This window comes from Aedes albopictus, unplaced genomic scaffold, assembly GCF_035046485.1.
Source record: "Aedes albopictus strain Foshan unplaced genomic scaffold, AalbF5 HiC_scaffold_188, whole genome shotgun sequence".
Taxonomy (NCBI): Eukaryota; Metazoa; Arthropoda; class Insecta; order Diptera; family Culicidae; genus Aedes; species Aedes albopictus.
Genome location: NW_026916967.1, coordinates 28,994 through 50,000, shown reverse-complemented (window position 1 = coordinate 50,000; position 21,007 = coordinate 28,994). Strand labels below are relative to the sequence as shown.

The window sequence follows — 21,007 nt, the reverse complement described above, 5'->3', positions numbered from 1 at the left end:
TCATTGACATTTTCAGCAACGCATATTCCTCAAGAGCACCTTGAAAATCACTTCTTGATCAATTCGACCTCTCGATTGCAGCATTCTGCACCGTCGAGACGCACTCTAAACACACATAATTCCACTCCAAGTCCGTCCTCGGGCCCCAATCTCATCACTCCAGAAAAAGCAATCACTCCCGCCCACTTCAAGTCGGAATTTTTGTCACTTTCCCAACCGGAATCCCTAAAACTCCACTCGTCCCCAATGGGAACCCCCTTCCCGCAACTTTTCCGATAGTTTTCCTCCACTTACACTCAACTGGAATGCGGATTTTCGACGGAAATCGCTCCGGTCCAAAACACTATCCGACTTCCACTTTTCTCTTGGCACATTAGAATGAGCTTACTGCATTCCTCAACGGTGGCGCTGCCGTCGCTGGGCCACCGCACTCATGGCCGCTCGATTCGAGCCCGCGGTTACGCTGTAGGTAGCTGCTCGACTGTCAAAGTAGGCACGCTCGGTGGGTGCAATTAGTCAAAACAAATTGAATGCGAGCTCGAATAACTGTTGCGGGATGGATCTTATGTAGTAGTTCTTAATGCATCGTTGCACACCACAATTTGAAGTAAAACATTATTTTAACATATTTTTCATTCAGCCCTACACTACACTGTAGGTACTTGCATAATATTCCAAACATAACATGAAAATTTTCAAGTACTCGAAAAGCACAGTAAGAGACGAATTCATAAATGAAAGCTTTTATGGCAAACCCGGTGGGTGCAGCTTAATGATTAAATTACTAGCAGCACTTCCAAGGGAGTGTTCCAATAGACTTGAACATTATTACTGATGTACAAAATTTAAAAAAAAAATGAATAAGTTTATGATTAGAGCGTAATCATACAAAGATCGTAAAACAACACATTTGAAGGTCTTATTATGAAAAATTCGTTTGATTTCATGAATTTTCTAAACTTCAAACTATACCAATCTAGTTTTGATGACAATCTGGTGATCAGAATTTGCAGTCAAGTTAATAGCACTATCAAAACGGGAGGTGAAGCAGCTCTAAAGCTGAAAACTGCTTAAATAAAGACATAAAAACATCTCGAACAATAAAACGGGAGAACCTCTCAGATCTCCTGGGACCTCTAGTTACCAGTTGAAACCCGCTTGGACCCCCTGAAACGCCCCTGAAACCCCCTAAAACGCCACTGAGACCCCCTTTATCGCTCCTGAGATCCCCTGAAGCGCCCCAGAGGTCACTCGAAACCCCATGAGACCCACTAAATCGCCCCTGAAACCACCAGCTACCTCCTGAGACCCCCTGAAACGCTCCTGAGGCCTCCATGTACCCTCCTGAATCTCCTTAGGACCTCCTGAAACGCCACTGAGACCCCCTAAAACGCCCCTGAGACCCCCTGAAGCGTTTCTGGGACCCTCTGGATCTCACGTGAAACCCCTCGGGTACCCTGAAACATAATTGAGGCCCCTGAAACACCCCTGAGACCCTCTGAATCTTCCCTTGAACCCCTTGGGATCCCCTGAAACGCCCCTGAAACCCTCTGGGCCCCCAGAAACGCTTATGTAACCCTCCGATTTTTCTAAGAGTGTATATTTGTTCTCTGGGCCGGATCTAAGGGGGGGGGGGGGGCGGGGGGCCAGGGCCCCCATATTCTAGGGGCCCCTACAAACACCGTTTTGCTTGAAAAACATTAACTTTATATTACCTTTATGCTCAAATGATGTAAAAAAAACCAAGAAAAAATTTTTTGCTCATCGCATTGGTACCTCTGAGGGGCCTCCACATCCGCTCCGGCCCCGGGCCCCCACAATCCTTAATCCGGGCCTGTTTGTTCTGAAAAATATAGCTGAGCTTGTTATAATTTAGTTATAATCTGCTAATACTAGCTGCAAAACAAACAGAACTAGACGTGTGCGCCACCAGTCAAGTTGACTCCCGCGCACCGCTGTTCATATTTTTCCACGCCGCCGAACGAAATTTCCCACGCCGATGAGAAAACGTACAAGATTTTGTTCACGCCAGCACTTCACGAACTACCTGTTTAGCCCTGATATTTTTTTATTCTTAATCACTTAACCTAATTTACAGCTCTATTGTCCACTGGGGCACTACGTGAGCAATTTCAATTGACAGCTGCACTTACATTATTTTGTACAGCGCCTAGATTCTATTCTACTTTATCGAACTGGTTGCCTTTCTGCTGCTGTCACTTTTTCTACTTCATACCTAGTAGAATGATGAGCACAAGGATGATGATGGATGGCCGTTGTTCCTTTCCAGTTCGATTGGGGGTCCATTATGTGTAGCAGTTCGCCGATGTCCAGGTATCCGGGTTCGTTTGAGCCATGGGGCTCAGAAGAGGGTCAGTGTCAGTTGCTCTCGGGGGAAAAGCAACTGACGAAAAATTGCAAGTGCCGGGGCTGGGAATCAAACCCATGACCATCCGCATATGAAGCGAACGTGTGACCAACTAGCCCTGATATGTAGCAATAATAGTGGTAATTTTTCAACAGTTTGCATTTTATTTTCTTGTGAATTATTGTCATATTTTTCTTGAGACCATTTATGATACTTTTGCAATTGTGTTTATGATATCCTTATTATCATCATTTCTCACCGCAATACTTTAAAGATCCTCGCTATGGAAGATTTTTATGGCAATTTACGTATTACATAATCTTGATGACTTTATTACTATTCCCATGGCAGATTTACGGTTAAACTTCCGTTGAGGATTTATGGGATTTTTTGGCGCTATATCGGTCTTCGGGTTTCTTTAAAATCAACCGGTTAGGTTAAAAGCCGACGTTTAGGCGTAATGGTTGAGGTTTGGAATAGCCTATCCACCGACGGGATTTTTTTTAGGAATTCTGCTAGAGATTCCTCCATAGATTGCTTTTTGATAATTTTCCACGGATTCCTTCAGAAACTTTTCCATGAATTTCTTTAATAATTCCTCCCTCTAAAGGAACCTTCAGAAATTTCACCTGATTTTTTTCTGGAAAACTTTCCTTCCATGCTTAACATTTAAATGTTACTTCGCGAACATTGCGTTTCAGGAATCCCCAGTCAACAAACTGGGATCTTTTTACTGATTTGGTTGCGGCCAAATTTCATGGATACTCACCATCCATTGACACTCCAAGTGATTTAGATGATGCCGTTGATACTACAACGACCTTCATCATGGAAGCTTTTGAAGAAGCATAAGCATGTCCTCTACGGTCTGTGAAGATCACAAGAGGAACCCCTTGGTGGAGCTCCGATCTGGCGAAACTCAGGAAACAATGTAGAAAGAGTTGGAACAGACGACGTTCGGCTGGTTCGGAAGCTTTCAGGTCGGCTCGCAAGGCCAACAGGAAAGCTCTCTGGTCTGCTGAACGATCCGGCTAGAAAAACCTTTGTACAAATGTTTCCAGTTTGACTGAAGTCAGTCGGTTAAACAAAATCCTTGCGAAATTCAAGGATTTCCGAGTGAACGAACTTCGTTTGCCAAATGGCGATCTGACTTCCTCGGATGAGGAAGTTCTGGAATGCTTATTCAGCGCACACTTCCCTGGATGTGTGAATATTACATCTTCGGATGAACCTGATGTCTTTTCTTGTAGTTATGATTCCCTGGGTTCGGCTCGGAGTATTGTAACTATAGAATCGATTTAGTGGTCACTTAATAGCTTTGCTCCTTTCAAATCTCCTGGGGCAGATGGGATTTATCCTATTTTGCTTCAGAAGGGATTTGATTATTTCAAACATGTTTTGAAAAACATACTTGTTTGCAGTTTTGCTACAGGGTATATTCCCAAATCTTGGCGAGATATTACTATGAAGTTTATTCCGAAAGTGGGTCGTGCGTCGTATGAAGAAGCAAAGAGTTTCAGACCTTTCAGTTTGACCTCTTTTCTTCTGAAATGCTTAGAACGCATTGTGGATCATCACATCCGTGATGTTCATCTGGCCAACGTGCCTCTTCATGTGAACCATCATGCCTACCAATCTGGTAAGTCCACTGTGACTCTTTTACACAAAGTTGTTTACGATATCGAGAAAGCTTTCGCTCAAAAGCAATCTTGTTTGGGTGTTTTCTTAGATATCGAGGGTGCCTTTGACAATGTGCCTTTCGATGCCATATTGGAAGCCGCACGGGGTCATGGTATACCTCCAATGATTTCCAATTGGATTCATCAAATGCTCAAAAACCGATATCTCTTCTCGACATTGCGTCTAGCAAGGATTAGGAAATTGAGTGTTTGTGGATGCCCCCAAGGGGGAGTCTTGTCACCGCTTTTGTGAAATCTCGTGGCAGATACGCTATTGAGGCAACTCAATAATAGCGGTTTTCCTACTTATGGTTTTGCCGACGACTACCTAGCATTGTTAGTTGGTATGTGTATCACCACCCTTTTCGACCTGATGCAAAGCGCCCTTCAGGTAGTTGAGAGTTGGTGCCGCCAATATGGCCTTTCGGTTAATCCGAGTAAAACATCTATTGTTCTTTTTACGGAAAGGCGAAACCGTAGTGGCGTTCGACCTTTGCGTCTCTTTGATTCTGAAATCGATGTGACTGAACAGGTAAAGTACGTTGGAATCATTCTTGATTCCAAGCTTTCCTGGACACCTCACATTGAGTTTAGAATCAAGAAAGCTTGTATGGCCTTCGGGTAATGCCGGCGAACCTTTGGTATAACTTGGGGTCTAAAACCCAAGTATAGCAAATGGATCTACACAACTGTTGGCCACCGTGGTGAGAAGGTAAATTCTCCATTTCTACAAGGAAATCGTATTGTTGTTGTCTCCATTTCTTGTCTCTTCAACAGCACAGTTTTCCAAAGTTTTGCTTACATATCATCAAATTAGACAAGGAATCATAATACCTACGCTTCTTGTACCATTTCCTTGTAGAAACGGAGATTTCACCTTCTCACCATACAAAAATTCAACACATTACTTCAAATCTCGTACTTCACCGATCGTGCTCTACAGCAGGGGTTTTCAGACCTTTTGGTTCGCGGTGCACTTTTTGGAAATAAATCTCTACGTGGTGCACCTGGTCATTATTGTCCAAAGTGCATTATCAAATTCGTTAAAAAAGTTTTTTTTTCAAAGCAACTCTCAGGTGCATGCACTAATTTTTGAAATAGTTTTTCCAACTCAGACGTGATTATGGCATTGACTTGCATTTGTTTTTATCATATGTGGGAGTTTTGTTCGAGTGACACAGAGATGTTAGACATAGAATGTTTTCTTGCTGGGGTCTTTTTTTTCTGAAAATTTTCATGTGAGGTCCTAAACAGGCTTATTGTAAAATTCTTGCCACATTAAAAAGTTTTTTTTAAGTAGTTTTTTTTTTGCAAGTACTCTTGCTTGGCCTTTGCATGATTACTTTTGTTTTTCCAATAGCATTACTGGATTTCTGAAGAAATCTATGCCAAAACCTCTCATAAGAACAAGACCTTTAAAAACTTCGCTTTCAGAACTTTGCATATTTCTGGCAAGGTATTATGTAAATTTTATTCAAGGTTTTCCGGCCAAATCACGAGATCCGATGAAGATTCATTTGAAATCATTAACATATTATCAATAGAATTCCTGGAAAACTGATTGAAATCATTGATAGATCCCTTCTCAGGTCCTATGGAAAACTAATTGAAATCATTGATAGATCCCTTCTCAGGTCCTATGCGATACCGTCTACCCCCGGAGGTTTAACCGCTTCTAATATCAACACTTTTTAATTTGACACCCACTAATCTGCACATCGTTCAACCTAAAAGTGGGTTAAACGTCATTCTTCTTAAAGAACGGGGTGAAATGAAACGCTGAATCAAATCAAAACAGCAGAAAAGGTTACTAGCAAAGCGTTTTTCGATGCCCACAGGGCTACCAGAAGTTTAAATTAAAAACGGTACAATTGTTAACTATAGTTGGATTTTTTCCAAGATTTCAAGCGAAATTCTTGAAGATACATTCCTTGTAGGATGTTTGATGCTGTGGACATTCATCGCAATGAAAGCAGAATTTTGAAATGAAGGCAGAATTTTAGGAAACTGCCGCGGTGCACTTGTTAAGGCTTCGCGGTGCACCGCGGTGCACGATCTGAAAACCCTTGCCCTATAGGACGCAATCAGTGAAGTACTAGATGGAAAGTAGTGAGCTGCATTTTTGTATGGTGAGATGATCAATTCTCCATTTCTGCAATGAAATGGTGCAAACAGCATGGGTATTATGATTTCTGGTCTAATTTTATGCTGTTTGAGCGAAAGTTTGGGTAACTGTGCTATTGAAGTTGCAAGAAATAGATAATACAACAACACAGTTACTCAAACTTTTGCTCAAACAGGATTGAAATAGGCAAGAAATCATACTACCCACGCTGTTTGCACCATTTCATTGCAGAAATTGAGAACTGATCATCTCACAATACAAAAATCCAGCTCACTACGTTCCATCTAGTACTTCACTGATTGCGTCCTATTGCTGTAGTAGTTTCTAGTACTACAGGAATTCCTTTGGAAATACAGGGCCAACTCGTTCGTTGGGGGCACTCTAGATGGGCTGTCTCGATGGTTGGGGCAAAACCCAACTAAAAAAATACTATCAATGTCAAAATCGATGTCAAAACGAGTTTGGCGTCTGACCGCCGTCGCATCGCACCTTCGATATACAGAACGTTTGTGCAAGTATGTGAGTGTTTCGTGACGTAGTTTTCGTCACTTGCGTGTGCCTGGAGCATTTTGATCAGTTGTCAGTTGCCCCAATGAACGAACACGATTCGCCAATCGGGGCGCAATCGTGACCCAACCACCGAATCCAGGCTGCATCTCAAGAGATTTTTCTATTATACTGTCAGAACTTTAAATGTTTCTCTAGATATTCTTTCAGGATTTCCTTAAAAAAACGTTCACGACTTCCTCCAGGAATTCTTTCAGAAAATTCATGAATTTTGTTAGAGATTCTTCCTCCAGGAATACCTCTAAATATTTCTAAGTGAATTCCAATTCAACCAAGGGATTCTCAAGTGGCTATTTCAGGTATAATTCAAGGAATTTCTTCAGCAACATCTTCTAGGATTTCTTTGGAAATTTCCTTTTCATTCTTTCAGATATTCTTCCAGGGATTTCATGAGGAATATGTCCAGAGACTTCAAGAGAAATTATACAGAAGATTTACTCAAAATTCCTTCAAGGTTACGGAAGAAATTTCTAGAAGATTTCTTTATGGTACAGATCCTCCAAAGTAACAATACAGAATCATTAATAAGCATGCCAGCTTAACAAGTGTTCTACGAAAGCGTCGACAGTTGAATAAGAGTATGTGTTGAAAAAAGAGTCGAATAAATATTTCAAACAGTTTAAATAGCACCTTCGTTCACCATATTTATGTAAATTGAACAACTGATCGAACAAAAGTTGTTTAGGAATTACCATCTATAGCCTAATAATAATCTAATAAAGTACGAAGACAAGCTGTTTCCGACGTATTAGATGCCATTATTCCACATATCATTCACAGTGGAACAAGTAGCCTAAACATAGGTTAACAAGACTAGCTAAATCGTTCTGTTCAGCTGCTGATTAGCAGTGCTCTTAGATGCCATGTTTACATTTGTAAACACAGTTGCAAATGATTCTACATCAAACAGGAGCCTTGCAGCAGCTCTAAATAATAGTATCACACTTCAAAAAACATCACGACTTACCTTTGACACTACACTGATCAACGGCAGCAAAACCACCGAGCTTGAAAACGGTAACTGGCTCCTCTAACAAGTAGCGTCTAGAAGTTTGCCCCCTGGTTTCTTTATAATGACACGGATCGAGCCTTATTTATGTCTTGGCCGGGTTCAGGATCCACTTTTTGTTAGGAGATTGCCAGCAGGGTGACACATTTTTCTTTTGTACACGGAATGGATGTTCAGAAAACTAAACACAACTTACTTTTTTGAGTATAAGAAATGAAAAATATGTTTGAAGGATCACCAAATTTGCAAAACAACATCGCATTGTAGCGAACTGACTTCATAGCTACTATTAAGCTCCAGTAGCGCTGCTGATGAACAAAGCTTACAGAAAAGTTTATTTACATGAATAAACGGTGCGGATATAATTATTCAAACATTAATCAACTTCAAAGTTCACGTCGACAACTAGTCTAATAACAAAACTTAAGCGATGTTTAAGCAACGTATAGAAGGCACCCAAGTAACCAAAAGTTCAGATAAAAGGGTACTTTATAAGCTAAGCAGCTTGTTCGAGGTTGCTCGTTAGCCTTCTAAGCAGCTTCATTTTTAAGTAATTTTGGAACTTGAAAGTTCACATAAGCACGCTGGATAGCCTTCTAAGCAGCTTCTAAAAGTACTTTGACAAAATTTATGCAGAAACAAAAATGTGTTTTTCAGAATCACAACTCTGTTGGTGGGTTTGTGAAATTGCTTCTGATAATTATATTTTCACACACGTCGCTGCTATGTAGATTTGAACTGGATCCTCCTGTGTGATAGCCTGCCGACTTACCGCTGCGCTGCTGAAGACACTTTACAAAGTCAAGCTAACTTCACTACTGTACAAATGTGCAAAACTAGCTACCGACAGAAGATCGATTCAAGTCAGACTTTACCTGCTGTTCACTCAATCGCATCTGTAGTACTGTGGTAGAGCGTAGGGTTCTCACTCAGCGACTATCGGTTCGAATCCGATGAGCGGCAATTTTTTTTTAGCTTAAGCCAAATATTCATTGATTTGATAAATTCATATTTGTCTTTTATTCGTATATGCACAGTTGTTTTCTGTAAAAAAATATAATTTAACCTCCATTGAAACACAATGCCACTGAACTGAACTTCTATGAACTTGAAAGTTCCGACAAAGTTCCGAGTAGCATCTTAAGCAGCTTTAAAGTTCCCCGAAGCTCAGATAAAATTCCGAATGGAACTTTCTTACTGCTTAAGAGGCTAACAATGAGCCTTGCCGGAACTTGTGACCGAAGCTCCAGCAAAGCTCATCGTTAGCCTCTTAAGCAGCAAGAAAGTTCCATTTGGAACTTTATCTGAACTTCGCGGAACTTGAAAGTGCATTTTGTCATGAGAAGCGGAACTTTTGGTTACTTGGGTAGAAGCCACCGCCCAAGTGGCGCGATTCCCTAGCTGTTTCAGCACAACTTGGTCAAGGTTCAAGAATAGTAGTTTACGCAACAAGGTGCAGAATGACGATTTTTACAGCACGAGTCGTACATTTATCCAACGAGGCTTGCCGAGCTGGATAATTATGACGAGTGCTGTAAGTATCGAGTTCTGCACCGAGTTGCGTACGACGTTTTTTGCAGTTTGATAACCCAAGTAACACAACTTGTTTTATTAATGTTTAAAATACATGCTTCATACAAACGCCCAAACGCAAACCGTGCAAATTGATGTGACAGCTATTATGTGGTATTTGGTAATGGCTCAAAATAATTTTCGAACCTTACATTCTATTTGTAATTTACCATCTCAGTGATTGGTCACTGAGGTCATATTTCATGTGCCACTAAAAATTTATGGTGAAATTAACGCATTCACTCTTGATTAATTTATTGGCTATCCATCCGATTGAAAATAAGAAAGGAAGTTTTTTCATCTCTCGGGTTTGTGTGAGATTTTCGAACAATTTTTCAGACATGCAACATGGGGGCTTCATGACACAGTACGGTCAGGAAGTTTTAGAATACTGTTTGTAATAATGATCTGCTTTTAGATCGTAGAATTTACGTTCGTTACAAATAACGAAAATATATTATTTCAATAAATATTTAAAACGTCATAAGAAAAAATAATAGAAAACCTTTGCAGATGGACAAACAGTTTTACATAAAATAATTAGTATGAAACTTTTGAGCAGGCACTTTAATTTATCTGGACTGATAGGAAAGAATTCAAAACATTAGAAGTACGTTTAAATTACATCGCTAGCACTTCTCAATAACATGTTTGCCGAAAACTACTTCAATTGGTTGAAATACATTCAAAAAACGTTATAGCAACTAATTTGAAACATCTGTTTCCAACGATATGATTTTTGTTTTTGGATACCTGTTTTGAACTAAAGTATAACAATAACAAAGTTTGAGTGAAGATCTTCCTGGAACTAAAACAATTCTAATATTACCACACGCAACCTGAGATTGGCAGATTCTAATACAATTGGGTATGAAACATATACAAATATTGTATTAGGGCCTTGCAAATACAAAAATTGGTAGGTGGCAGTATACCAAAAATTGTATTGGCTTCCTAGAATCTGGAAAAGGAAAATTTCACATGTGTGCGTGTGCTCTGTCGCACTGGTTTCTCATTATTTGTTCTATTTTTAGACTGATCATGGCAGCAGCGGCGGCATCAAATACCAATACATGTTTAAAAAGAAATACGGGCGGCGGCGGGAATCGAACCGAGACACTATCATGGTGATACACGGTATCCTGCGCTTTAACCAGCACGGCTATAACTGCTCATGAATAGACAAGAGGCTGAAAGCCATCATCATCAACACAAACGTGGCTTGGTGATGGAAGTGATACAGCCGCCACACTGCACAATGGGTCCAGAGCCGTATTTGCGAAGACAAAACTGTTTAAGCTTCAGCTTTAAGTTTTTAGACACATATTGTGTTTTAGAAAGTTTATTTTCAATTGTTGACCCTATTCCCTATTATTGTTATGTTAGGGTGGTTCGTCTGGTTAAACTGATTCAAAAATCTGCTTTCTAATAATTTTATTCGCGATGCCATGATGGATGGTGATGGATCGTTCAATTAGAATTTCCACCAATAATAAACGGCAAATTTTAAATTTCATTTATCTCAGGACTCTCACCACTTAGAAAGTTGGTGTCTTCGACAACGTTGTTAAGTGAGTCAAGGGCTTACAGTTAATGGTCCACTAGGTGGCGCTAGTTACACATTTGCAAAATCATTCAAATGATTGATATTTTTTCGTGAAGTAATCAACAAGCTGTAAGTTTGTTTTCTTTGAACGTGTCTAAGTCAAGTCAAAGGTTTTTCAAAGAGCTATGTATTAGTCATAATTGTGCAATGTCGCATTTCATTCGGTTCACTTGATCCAGAAATATAGCAATTAAACGAAGAACACTCAAATATGAACTACTTTATTAGAGTTGCTCCAATTTTATGTAAAGTTATCCAATCGAGCCCAAATTTGTACCGTTAATAGCTTACTGCAACCGGCAGGAAAAATTTGAGAATATTTGGTGCATTATTGAAAAAGTTACTGCTTGCTGAATATATTTGAAATAATAAATAAAAGTTGCATGCTTCAATTAATTCGTAACTAGCGCCGCCTACTAACAGAACCTTGAACCAATCAGCTAATCAACTGAGCGGCCGTAACCAACCTAACAACATCGCCGAAGACATCGACTTTCTAAGTGATCTGAGTCCTGAAATATATGGAATATAATATTTGTTTGCTCACTAGCGCCGCCTAGTGGTGGAATTTTGAATCAAACGGCCCATCATTTGTTAGTTCTTGACCAGCCAAACAATATTGCCGAAGACACCAACTCTCTAAGTAATCAGGATGATGAGATATTTGGTATAAACATTTCATCAGTGTTACGTCTGTTTGTCTCTGGTATGACAGATATCACAGACAGCAAGACGTACATACATTTATTTGTTCAACATCATTAAGACAAGACATAATCAACAATAGTACGCCACAATACTCGGTTTGTGGCTGCCGCTCTCCATCCTCGGTCGCGCCCAATGCTCGCCAAGTCACGCTCCACCTGGTCCGCCCATCGTGCTCTCTGCGCTCCACGCCTTCTTGTGCCAACCGGATCCGTTGCAAACACCAGCTTTGCAGGGTTGTTGTCCGGCATTCTTGCAACATGCCCTGCCCAACGTATCCTTCCGGCTTTGGCCACCTTCTGGATGCTGGGTTCGCCGTAAAGTGCAGCGAGCTCGTGGTTCATCCTTCTCCGCCACACACCGTTCTCCTGCACACCGCCGAAGATCGTTCTTAGCACGCGTCGCTCGAAAACTCCGAGTGCTTGTAGGTCCTCCTCGAGCATGGTCCATGTCTCGTGCCCGTAGAGGATCACCGGTCTTATTAGCGTTTTGTACATGGTGCATTTGGTGCGTGGGTGAATCTTTTTCGACCGCAGTTTCTTCTGGAGCCCGTAGTAGGCCCGACTTCCGCTGATGATGCGCCTCCGAATTTCTCGGCTCACGTTGTTGTCAGCCGTCAGTAAGGATCCGAGGTAGACGAATTCCTCCACCACCTCGAAAGTATCCCCGTCTATCGTAACATTACTACCCAGACGGATCCGGTCGTTTTCGGTTCCGCCTACCAGCATGTACTTTGTTTTTGAGGCATTCACCACCAGTCCGACCTTTGCTGCTTCGCGTTTCAGGCGGGTGTACAGCTCTGCCACCGTTCCAAATGTTCTAGCGATAATGTCCATGTCGTCCGCAAAGCACACAAATTGACCGGATTTTGTGAAAATCGTTCCCCGGCTGCTGAGCCCGGCTCGTCGCATCACACCTTCCAGCGCGATGTTGAAGAGTAGACATGAGAGTCCGTCACCTTGTCGCAGTCCCCGGCGAGATACGAATGAACTGGATAGTTCACCCGAAACCTTTACGCAGTTTTGCACACCGTCCATCGTTGCTTTAATCAGTCTAGTCAGCTTCCCAGGAAAGCCGTTTTCGTCCATGATTCTCCATAGCTCTGCGAGGTCGATACTATCGTATGCCGCTTTGAAGTCGATGAACAGGTGGTGCGTTGGGACCTGGTATTCACGGCATTTCTGGAGGATTTGCCGTACGGTAAAGATCTGGTCCGTTGTCGACCGGCCGTCGATGAAGCCGGCTTGATAACTTCCCACGAACTCATTTGTTTTAGGTGACAGACGACGGAAGATGATCTGGGATAGCACTTTGTAGGCAGCATTCAAAATAGTGATCGCCCTGAAGTTCTCACATTCCAAATGGTCGCCTTTCTTGTGAATGGGGCAGATTACCCCTTCCTTCCACTCCTCCGGTAGCTGTTCGGTTTCCCAGATCCTGACTATCAGCCGATGCAGACAGGTGGCCAACTTTTCTGAGCCCATCTTGATGAGTTCAGCTGCGATACCATCCTTACCAGCTGCTTTGTTGGTTTTGAGCTGGTGAATGGCATCCTTAACTTCCCTCAGCGTGGGAGTTGGTTCATTTTCGTCCTCCGCTGCACTGGCGTCGTCGTTCCTTCCGTTGCCGTGGGCTCCCGTGCCTACGTTCTCCACGCCGTTCAGGTGCTGATCGAAGTGCTGCTTCCACCTTTCGATCACCTCACGTCCGTCCGTCAAGAGGCCTCCGTCTTTATCCCTGCATATTTCGGCTCGCGGCACGAAGCCGTTGCGGGATACGTTGAGCTTCTGATAGAACTTCCGTGTTTCTTGGGAACGGCACAGCAGTTCCATTTCTTCACACTCCGCTTCTTCCAGGCGGCGCTTTTTCTCCCGAAAGAGGCGGGTCTGCTGTTTCCGCTTCTGTTTGTAACGTTCCACGTTCTGTCGAGTCCCTTGCTGCAGCATTACCGCCCTCGCTGCGTTCTTCTCCTCCAAAACCGTTCTGCACTCTTCGTCGAACCATTCGTTCCGTCGATTCCGTTCCACGTACCCGATGGTGCTCTCGGCTGCGTCGTTGATGGCTGCTTTCACTGTACTCCAGCAGTCCTCTAGAGGGGCCTCATCGAGCTCGCCCTCGTCTGGCAACGCGGCTTCGAGGTTCTGCGCGTATGCTGAGGCGACATCCGGTTGCTTCAGTCGCTCTAGGTTGTACCGTGGCGGTCGCCGGTACCGTACATTGTTGATGACGGAGAGTTTTGGGCGCAGTTTGACCATCACCAGATAGTGGTCGGAGTCGATGTTGGCGCCACGATAGGTCCTGACGTCGATAATGTCGGAGAAGTGCCGTCCGTCAATCAGAACGTGGTCGATTTGAGATTCCGTCTGCTGTGGTGATCTCCAGGTGTAACGATAAGGGAGGCTGTGTTGGAAAAAGGTGCTACGTATGGCCATATTTTTGGAGGCGGCGAAATCAATGAGTCGTAGGCCGTTTTCGTTCGTTTGCTGGTGGGCGCTGAACTTACCAATCGTCGGTCTGAATTCCTCCTCCTGGCCTACCTGAGCGTTCAAATCTCCTATGATGATCTTGACGTCGTGGCTTGGGCAGCGATCGTACTCGCGTTCGAGCTGCGCGTAAAATGCGTCCTTGTCATCATCAGTAATAGAAATACACTAGAACTCTAATGGCGCTGTAGTCAGTTTTCTTATTTAATTATTTTAATAACTTTAATTGAAATAATTTACTATTTTAAAGTGTCCATCTTGTAGAGGACATTTTGTTATGGTAAACAAAATTAACTTGACACTTCTAGTACCGCTGCTGACGCTGTAAGGGCGTGGCAAACTAGATGTTAGTCACACGAACAGTCGCGACATTGGACTTCTGTGGCTAGTTATTCTACTTCATCAGTACTTCCGGAGTGTGGGCTGTGCACGTTTATTATGCTGAAGTTGAAGAATCGGCCCTTGATCCTCAACCTGCACATTCTTTCGTCGATCGGCCACCAACCGATCACGCGCCTCTGCATATCACCCATCACGATGAAAGCTGTTCCCAGCTCGCGTGTGTTGCCGCAGCTCTGGTAGATGGTATGATTACCTCTAAACGTTCGCACCATGGATCCTGTCCAACACACCTCCTGCAGCGCTACGATGCCGAACCCGCGGTCCTTCAGTAGATCGGCGAGTATGCGGGTGCTCCCAATGAAGTTGAGAGATCGGCAGTTCCACGTACCGAGTTTCCAATCGCAAGTCCTTTTTGTTCGCTGGGGTCGTTGCCGTTGGTCTCGGTTCGTATTATTCTGTTGCTGATTTTCCGTTACAATGGTTTTATACGGCTGGCTCGTAGGGCCTGACACCAACCCCCTACTTTCCGGAGGACCATAGTGCACAGTTGAGCTTAGAGTCCTTTCCTGGCACTCGGACGTAGATCAGCCGCCCCTAACATGGGGACCAGACGCTGTTGTGAGCCGCTCCTCCTGGAGAACAGACGCTCAGGTTTGCCGAAGCAAACCCCCCCTTCCCTGTCAGCCTACGACCAAAGGTCCCACCGGGGTTGGTTACCCGATCTTCCCTAAGGTTGCTCATAGTTTCCGGCCGGTACCGCGTGGAAGTAGGGATAGGAGTTACTGGGCAGAGGCTAGTGGATCACAATGGGATCTGAATTGCGCAGCATACCCAGCCTTTACCGTGCCACAGCAAGACGTAGCACTGGCGATATTTCCATACCGTACATCTTGGCACCATGATTACTTAAATATTCGGTATACTTGGCAAAGTTGTTAGGCCAGCCAAGGTTTTACTGGTGATGGGCCGTTTGATTCAAAATTCCACCACTAGGTAGCGCTGACGATAAATTAATTATTATATTCCATATATCTCAGAACTCTGATTACTTAGAAAGTTGGTTTCTTTGGCAATGTTGTTTGGTTTATTAAGGCGTTTCAGTTGATTAGCTGATTGGTTCAGGATTCTGCCAGTAGACGGCGCTAGTTGCAAATTAGTAGAAGCATGTATCTTTTACTTATTATCTCGAATATATTCAGCAACCTGTAACTTTCTATAATGTGTAGGGAATATTCTCAAATTTTATCTGCTAGTTGCACAGCTAATTAGCTATGAATGGTACAAATTTGAGCTCGATTGGATAGTTTTACATGAAGTTGGAGCGACTCTAGTAAAATGTTTCATATTTGAGTGTTCTTCGTTAAACTGCTATATGTCTGGATTAAGTGAACCGAATGAAATTAAATTTTGCACATTTATGACTAATATATAGCTCTTTGAAAAACCTTTGACTTGACTTAAATATGTTCAAAGAAAACTAAATTACAGCTTTTTGATTGCTTTACGAATAAAACATTCATTTCCATAATTTTGCAAATGTGTAACTTGCGCTTCCTTGTGACAAAATTTCGAAACAAGTGGACCATTAACTGTAAGCCCTTGACCTACCAAACAACATTGTCAAAGACACCAACTTTGTAAGTGACCAGAATTCTGAGATATATTAAATTTAAAATTTGCTTGACCTCTAGCACCGCCTAGTGGTATATACAAAAGCATGCTAAGTTTTAAAAATTGCCTAAAACATTTTTAGCAAGTTGTATCCTTTTATAAAGTCCACCAAAACTATTCAAATTTTGATTACTTGTTCCTCAACGAGTTTGATTTAATTGGTGCAAATTTGGGCTTGATTGATTATTCAACTTTACACGAAATTAGAGCCCTTCTATCTATATCTAATTTTTGACTTCCGTTTATCAAATTACTGTACCTTAGGACTAAGCGAACCGAATGAAATTAAATTTTGAAAGTTTGTGACTAATGTATTGGTCTTCATGTATCGTTGGACTCGACTAAAATATGACCAAAGGCAAAAAAGTTGCAATTTATTGAAAACTTTTCGAAAAGTTCTAATGATTCGAATGTTTTATCCAAGGGCTGAAAGTCTCTTTATCAAATCAATCAAATCAATCAAATGTTTTATTTTTGAAAATTTGCTATAACTTTGTAAAACATTCTGATATTGTATAGAGAATAATTAATCAGCAGATTTTTGGATAAGCCACACTTGATTGACCGTAATCATTTCACAATAATGAAAACAAAAAGAAATGACAGAACTTGGCAGAAACATTTTTGTCTTCGTAAATACGACTCTAGACCCATTGTGCACTGAAAAGGCCGCATCACGGGCCGCATCCAGCAAGTTGCTGTTTGCAAGTGGAAAATTCCATGTAGACAATAGGACGCGAAGCTCAGCAGCGAAGCGAAAGTTATTTTTAGACGCAACCCGGTTCAACTTCTCGGGTTTGAATGGAGGTGTTTGTGTGTAGTGGTATGGAAGCTATGGAACCGTGTAGCGCATCTTAATACAACGAATGGATTATGATTTAACACATTTTCTGTACGTTTTTAATACATAAATTGGTAGAAAAGGCATATCTCAATTTTTGGTAGCTTTTCTTGTTTTGCGTGTAGAAAAACTTTTGCATCAAACTACACACTGATGTTCATGGCTATATTTAAGAAAATCTGATCATAACAGGTTATGCTGTGCAGTTGTCATATTTTTTCAAAACTGCGTCCAGAAAGCATCAAGAAGTTGATCAAAACTGAAAACAGTGCTGTAATGGTTCATTACGCAACGCAAATCAGTGCTGTTATGAACCATTACAGAACTTTCAATTTGGTGTGGGAAAGTAGGCCTTTTCCTGGCAGATTTGAGTGGGGTAAAACAGCCTATTACGATGAGAAATAGCAAAAAAGCAAGTTACTGAACATCTAGAATCGAAATCGAGTCATAGATAATCACAAATGCAAATTGAAACCGATCATGACAGTCCTGTCGGATCCAACTGAAGAAAAACTAACGAGTCGGATGACAAAAAAATAATTCAAATGTCTTCAAATTGCTTTGTGAAAATTAGTCTATATCTATCGTGATTTGAATCCTAAAAATATGTTAAAAAACCAAAACAATCATGATGATGATGATGACGATTCCAAACTTTATAGAAGCTGGTCGTTCTACAGCTTACTGAGCTTTTTTAGAGCAAGTTAATGAAAGCTCGCGCTCTCTCTAACTCTACCAGAACTTCACCATCTCAACTTCTCGCTAAACATACATGTATTGAACTATAGCCGCCATACAAACAGAGACGCAGTTACTGCTAGAGCGTGTATCGTGTTTTCAAAAAGTGAACCAGAAAATCGCTGCCCACATCCAAGGCCCGCGTATTTTTCCTCCATCATATTTGCCAGAAGTTCACTATACCTCGGTTGAACAACCTCCTCCACAAACAAAGCAAAAATCCCCACTCCTTCGAAGATTCCTGTTTTACTACCGGGCATATCGTGTTCTATACTACAGTGAGAGTGCGAATTGCATAACCGATTCTTCTAACTAACACATCACGTAGCCACCGCACCGTCGTCGCCGGTCTTCTCGTATTAGGAAAAAAGGTAAATAATCATCACTGTATCTCGTGTGTCGAAATTCGGGCGCAACCCAGTTTATCAGTCGCAGTCATCGAAGCTAGTCGTTCCCGCATACCATTTTGTTTCGATCCATTTGCATCCTCCTTACCGAGTTCAAAATGAGTCTAAACTGTCTGAGAATTGCGGCTCATCGCGTCCGCGCCGGGTCCCGTATGGTCCAGAGCGCTGGAAATGTCCGTTCGTACAATGTCGCAGTTGGCAAAGTGGCGCCGATCGTCAGTGCCTCCTCCTATCACCATCACAGTATTCGCAGTAGTGATAAATTTCAAGGTTATCCTTTGGAACTTCGAGGTAAGTAGGAATGCGAAAAATGGCTATAAAAATTATCCAAAGGCGTGGAATGAAACTGTGCAAAACTAAAACCGGTTAGATTCCCCCGAATTTGCACCAATACCGCGAGAAAGATCACTGCATAAAATCTTGGTGAACTCCACCCTTTCTGCACAGTTGCACGTAATCTTCCACGTCAAGCAGTGAATCTTGCTTGAAAAAAAAAACCATAAAATGATAAAGCATTTGCGATTACTGCAAATTTCGCTGACGAGTGTTCTAATCGTAGGAACCCACCGTTGCTACAGTGAGCAATGCCCGGAGAACAAGTACGATCCGAACTGCATCGATCTTCGTCAGGTCGCCACCTACGATGAAATCGTCGATCTACCAAACCATCCGGAAGTGTTGCTCATCGACGTACGCCGACCGGACGAGCTGGCCGGCACTGGAACCATTCCGACCAGCATCAATATTCCACGTATGTTATCCTTGTTGTGGAGATACAAAAATCCGCGACTACAATTAATCATTCTTACCACTTCAGTCGACATCGTCGAAGAGGAACTGAAACTGGACCCCAAGCAGTTCGAGACCAAGTACGGTCGGCCGAAGCCCAGTTACGACTCTCCGATCATCTTCAGCTGTCGATCGGGAATTCGAGCTGGCAATGCTGCCTACATTGCCGACACACTCGGATTCACAAAGTAATAGACCTCATCCAGCGGACCAACCTATTCTAACGTCCCCTTTACTTTCAGTGTCAAGAACTATGTCGGCTCCTGGCTGGACTACGCCGAGAAGAATGGCCTTCCGCAGGAACCGGCTGAAAACAAATTCTACTGATATACTACTCCTACTAGTTTTTATTTGTGTGTGCATGATGTTGATGATGATGATGATGATGGAAACGTAATAAACAAGTCTCCTACGGCGGAATTAGCGCCCTTTTACGCGACAAGCGGTGTCTTCTTCAATGTTGTGATCTATATCTATTTTTAGAGGAACGGCATTGCTTCCGTTTTTTAAAAAGGTTAACAATATTTGTTCACGCTGGGCTCCAAAGAAGGGTGCACACCAAATTTCGATTTTTCCATCCAGCAAAATAAATTGCTGGAAGGGTATCAGCAAACTATAGGTTGCCGTAAATGCAGCAATGATAACTGAAGAGCCAGCAAAATAAGACACTGCTGAAACACCAGCAAAAGTGCTGTCAAACACTTAACATATTCATGGTCACTTTTTGCGCACCTTTGTCCGAAACACTTCGCAAGCAGAAGGACCTGAGAATTCCCCCAAAAAAGTTAAAAATTTCATCGTATTTACCATTAAGATTCAATGCGCCACTTCTTCGGTGAGCCTTCTTTCTGTTTGTTGTAAAGAAACACGGAAATCTAGATATAAAGAACATTTTTTATCAATGTTTGTTTCAAAAGAAAAAAGGAAAAAAATCCGGTTGGACTCTACCTCGGACAAAATTGCTGAACGATCAGCAAAACAAGCTGTCAAAACGCATTGCTGAAAACTCAGCAAGAATTATTTTGCTGGTTGGATTACTGGTTTTACAGCTTGTCAAAAACCAGCAAAATATTGCTGGTTTCCAGCGAAATAAAAATAGTGTGTGGCGCTATGCACGATAAGTAACAGGGGCACAGTTCCTAGATCCACTCTGCGCTGAGATCAATAACAAATACGTATATTCATGTCTACTTGTCGTAGGTACCTGAGTCATTGTAGGCGAAAAATGAAAGATAATGCTAAATATCAATCATGGCAATGCATCCGATACTGCCGAAGTTTTTTTAATTGCGTAATATATAAAAGTTGCAGGTTTTATACTCAGGAAATGTTACATCTTCTCTTTTCATCATTAACTCCAACTATTTGTAAAGTTAAATACACCTACGAAGGGCTTGTACAACAGTTGTTATAAATAGGCCATATATTCGCCTACCAAATGTAACAATTACTCTGCATTTAAATAAAAATAAGTTAAATAACTATAGATGCCAATGTTCTTAATAACACTCTCCCTATATGATTGATCAAGATCAAGTATTTTGCTAGCTTCATATATTAAGTATACCATTTTTATACTTCGTGTTCATTATATTTCATTCGGTTTTTTTGTTTCTGTTTTTGTATATCCCTTTCGTGACGAACCAGCACAATTGTGCTGTTGAGCGGTAACAGTTTTGCATCTAGGTAGTCAAAGCAAGAAATCGAAAGATAAAGAGTAGTTCTTTCACATGAGTAAAAATAATTGTTGTTTTGTTGGGATATCTAAGAGTTCTGCAGAACCAAAGTTGAGCCATTTGTATGAAGATTGCAACGAGTCCCATACAAAATTTTATGCAATGTTTTTTTCATAATGCAACTCATTTAAGTTGCATAATGTTCATAATGCAACTCAAATGAGTTGCATTATGAACATTATGCAACTATTTTCCATTATGCAACTCATTTCAGTTGCATTATGAACTGGTACGGAAAAGTTGGTCATTATGATATTGAAATGAGTAGTATAAAATAGAAATTATGACACTGAATTGCATAAAATTATTTAACGAATTTTATTATTTGCTCTATTGAGCAATGCAGGATATAAGTACAGACAAACAGAC

At 41.7% G+C, this 21,007-nt stretch overlaps 2 protein-coding genes across 2 annotated transcripts in view; both read left to right on the top strand.

Annotated features, from left to right (window-relative positions):
• Positions 1-17,750: 17,750 nt before the first annotated feature.
• LOC109419655 (rhodanese domain-containing protein CG4456) overlaps positions 17,751-21,007 on the top strand; it is a 29,866-nt gene continuing 26,609 nt past the window's right edge. The window contains exon 1 of the mRNA XM_019693884.3: positions 17,751-18,077. The gene's annotated coding sequence lies outside the window, so the exon portion shown is untranslated. The remainder of the gene's footprint in view (positions 18,078-21,007) is intronic.
• LOC109410004 (rhodanese domain-containing protein CG4456) lies at positions 18,071-20,388 on the top strand. Its single transcript, XM_019683539.3, has 4 exons — positions 18,071-18,404; positions 18,673-18,864; positions 18,931-19,090; positions 19,145-20,388. The coding sequence occupies exons 1-4, from the start codon at positions 18,212-18,214 to the stop codon at positions 19,227-19,229; spliced, it is 630 nt and encodes a 209-aa protein (XP_019539084.2). The 5' UTR covers positions 18,071-18,211; the 3' UTR covers positions 19,230-20,388.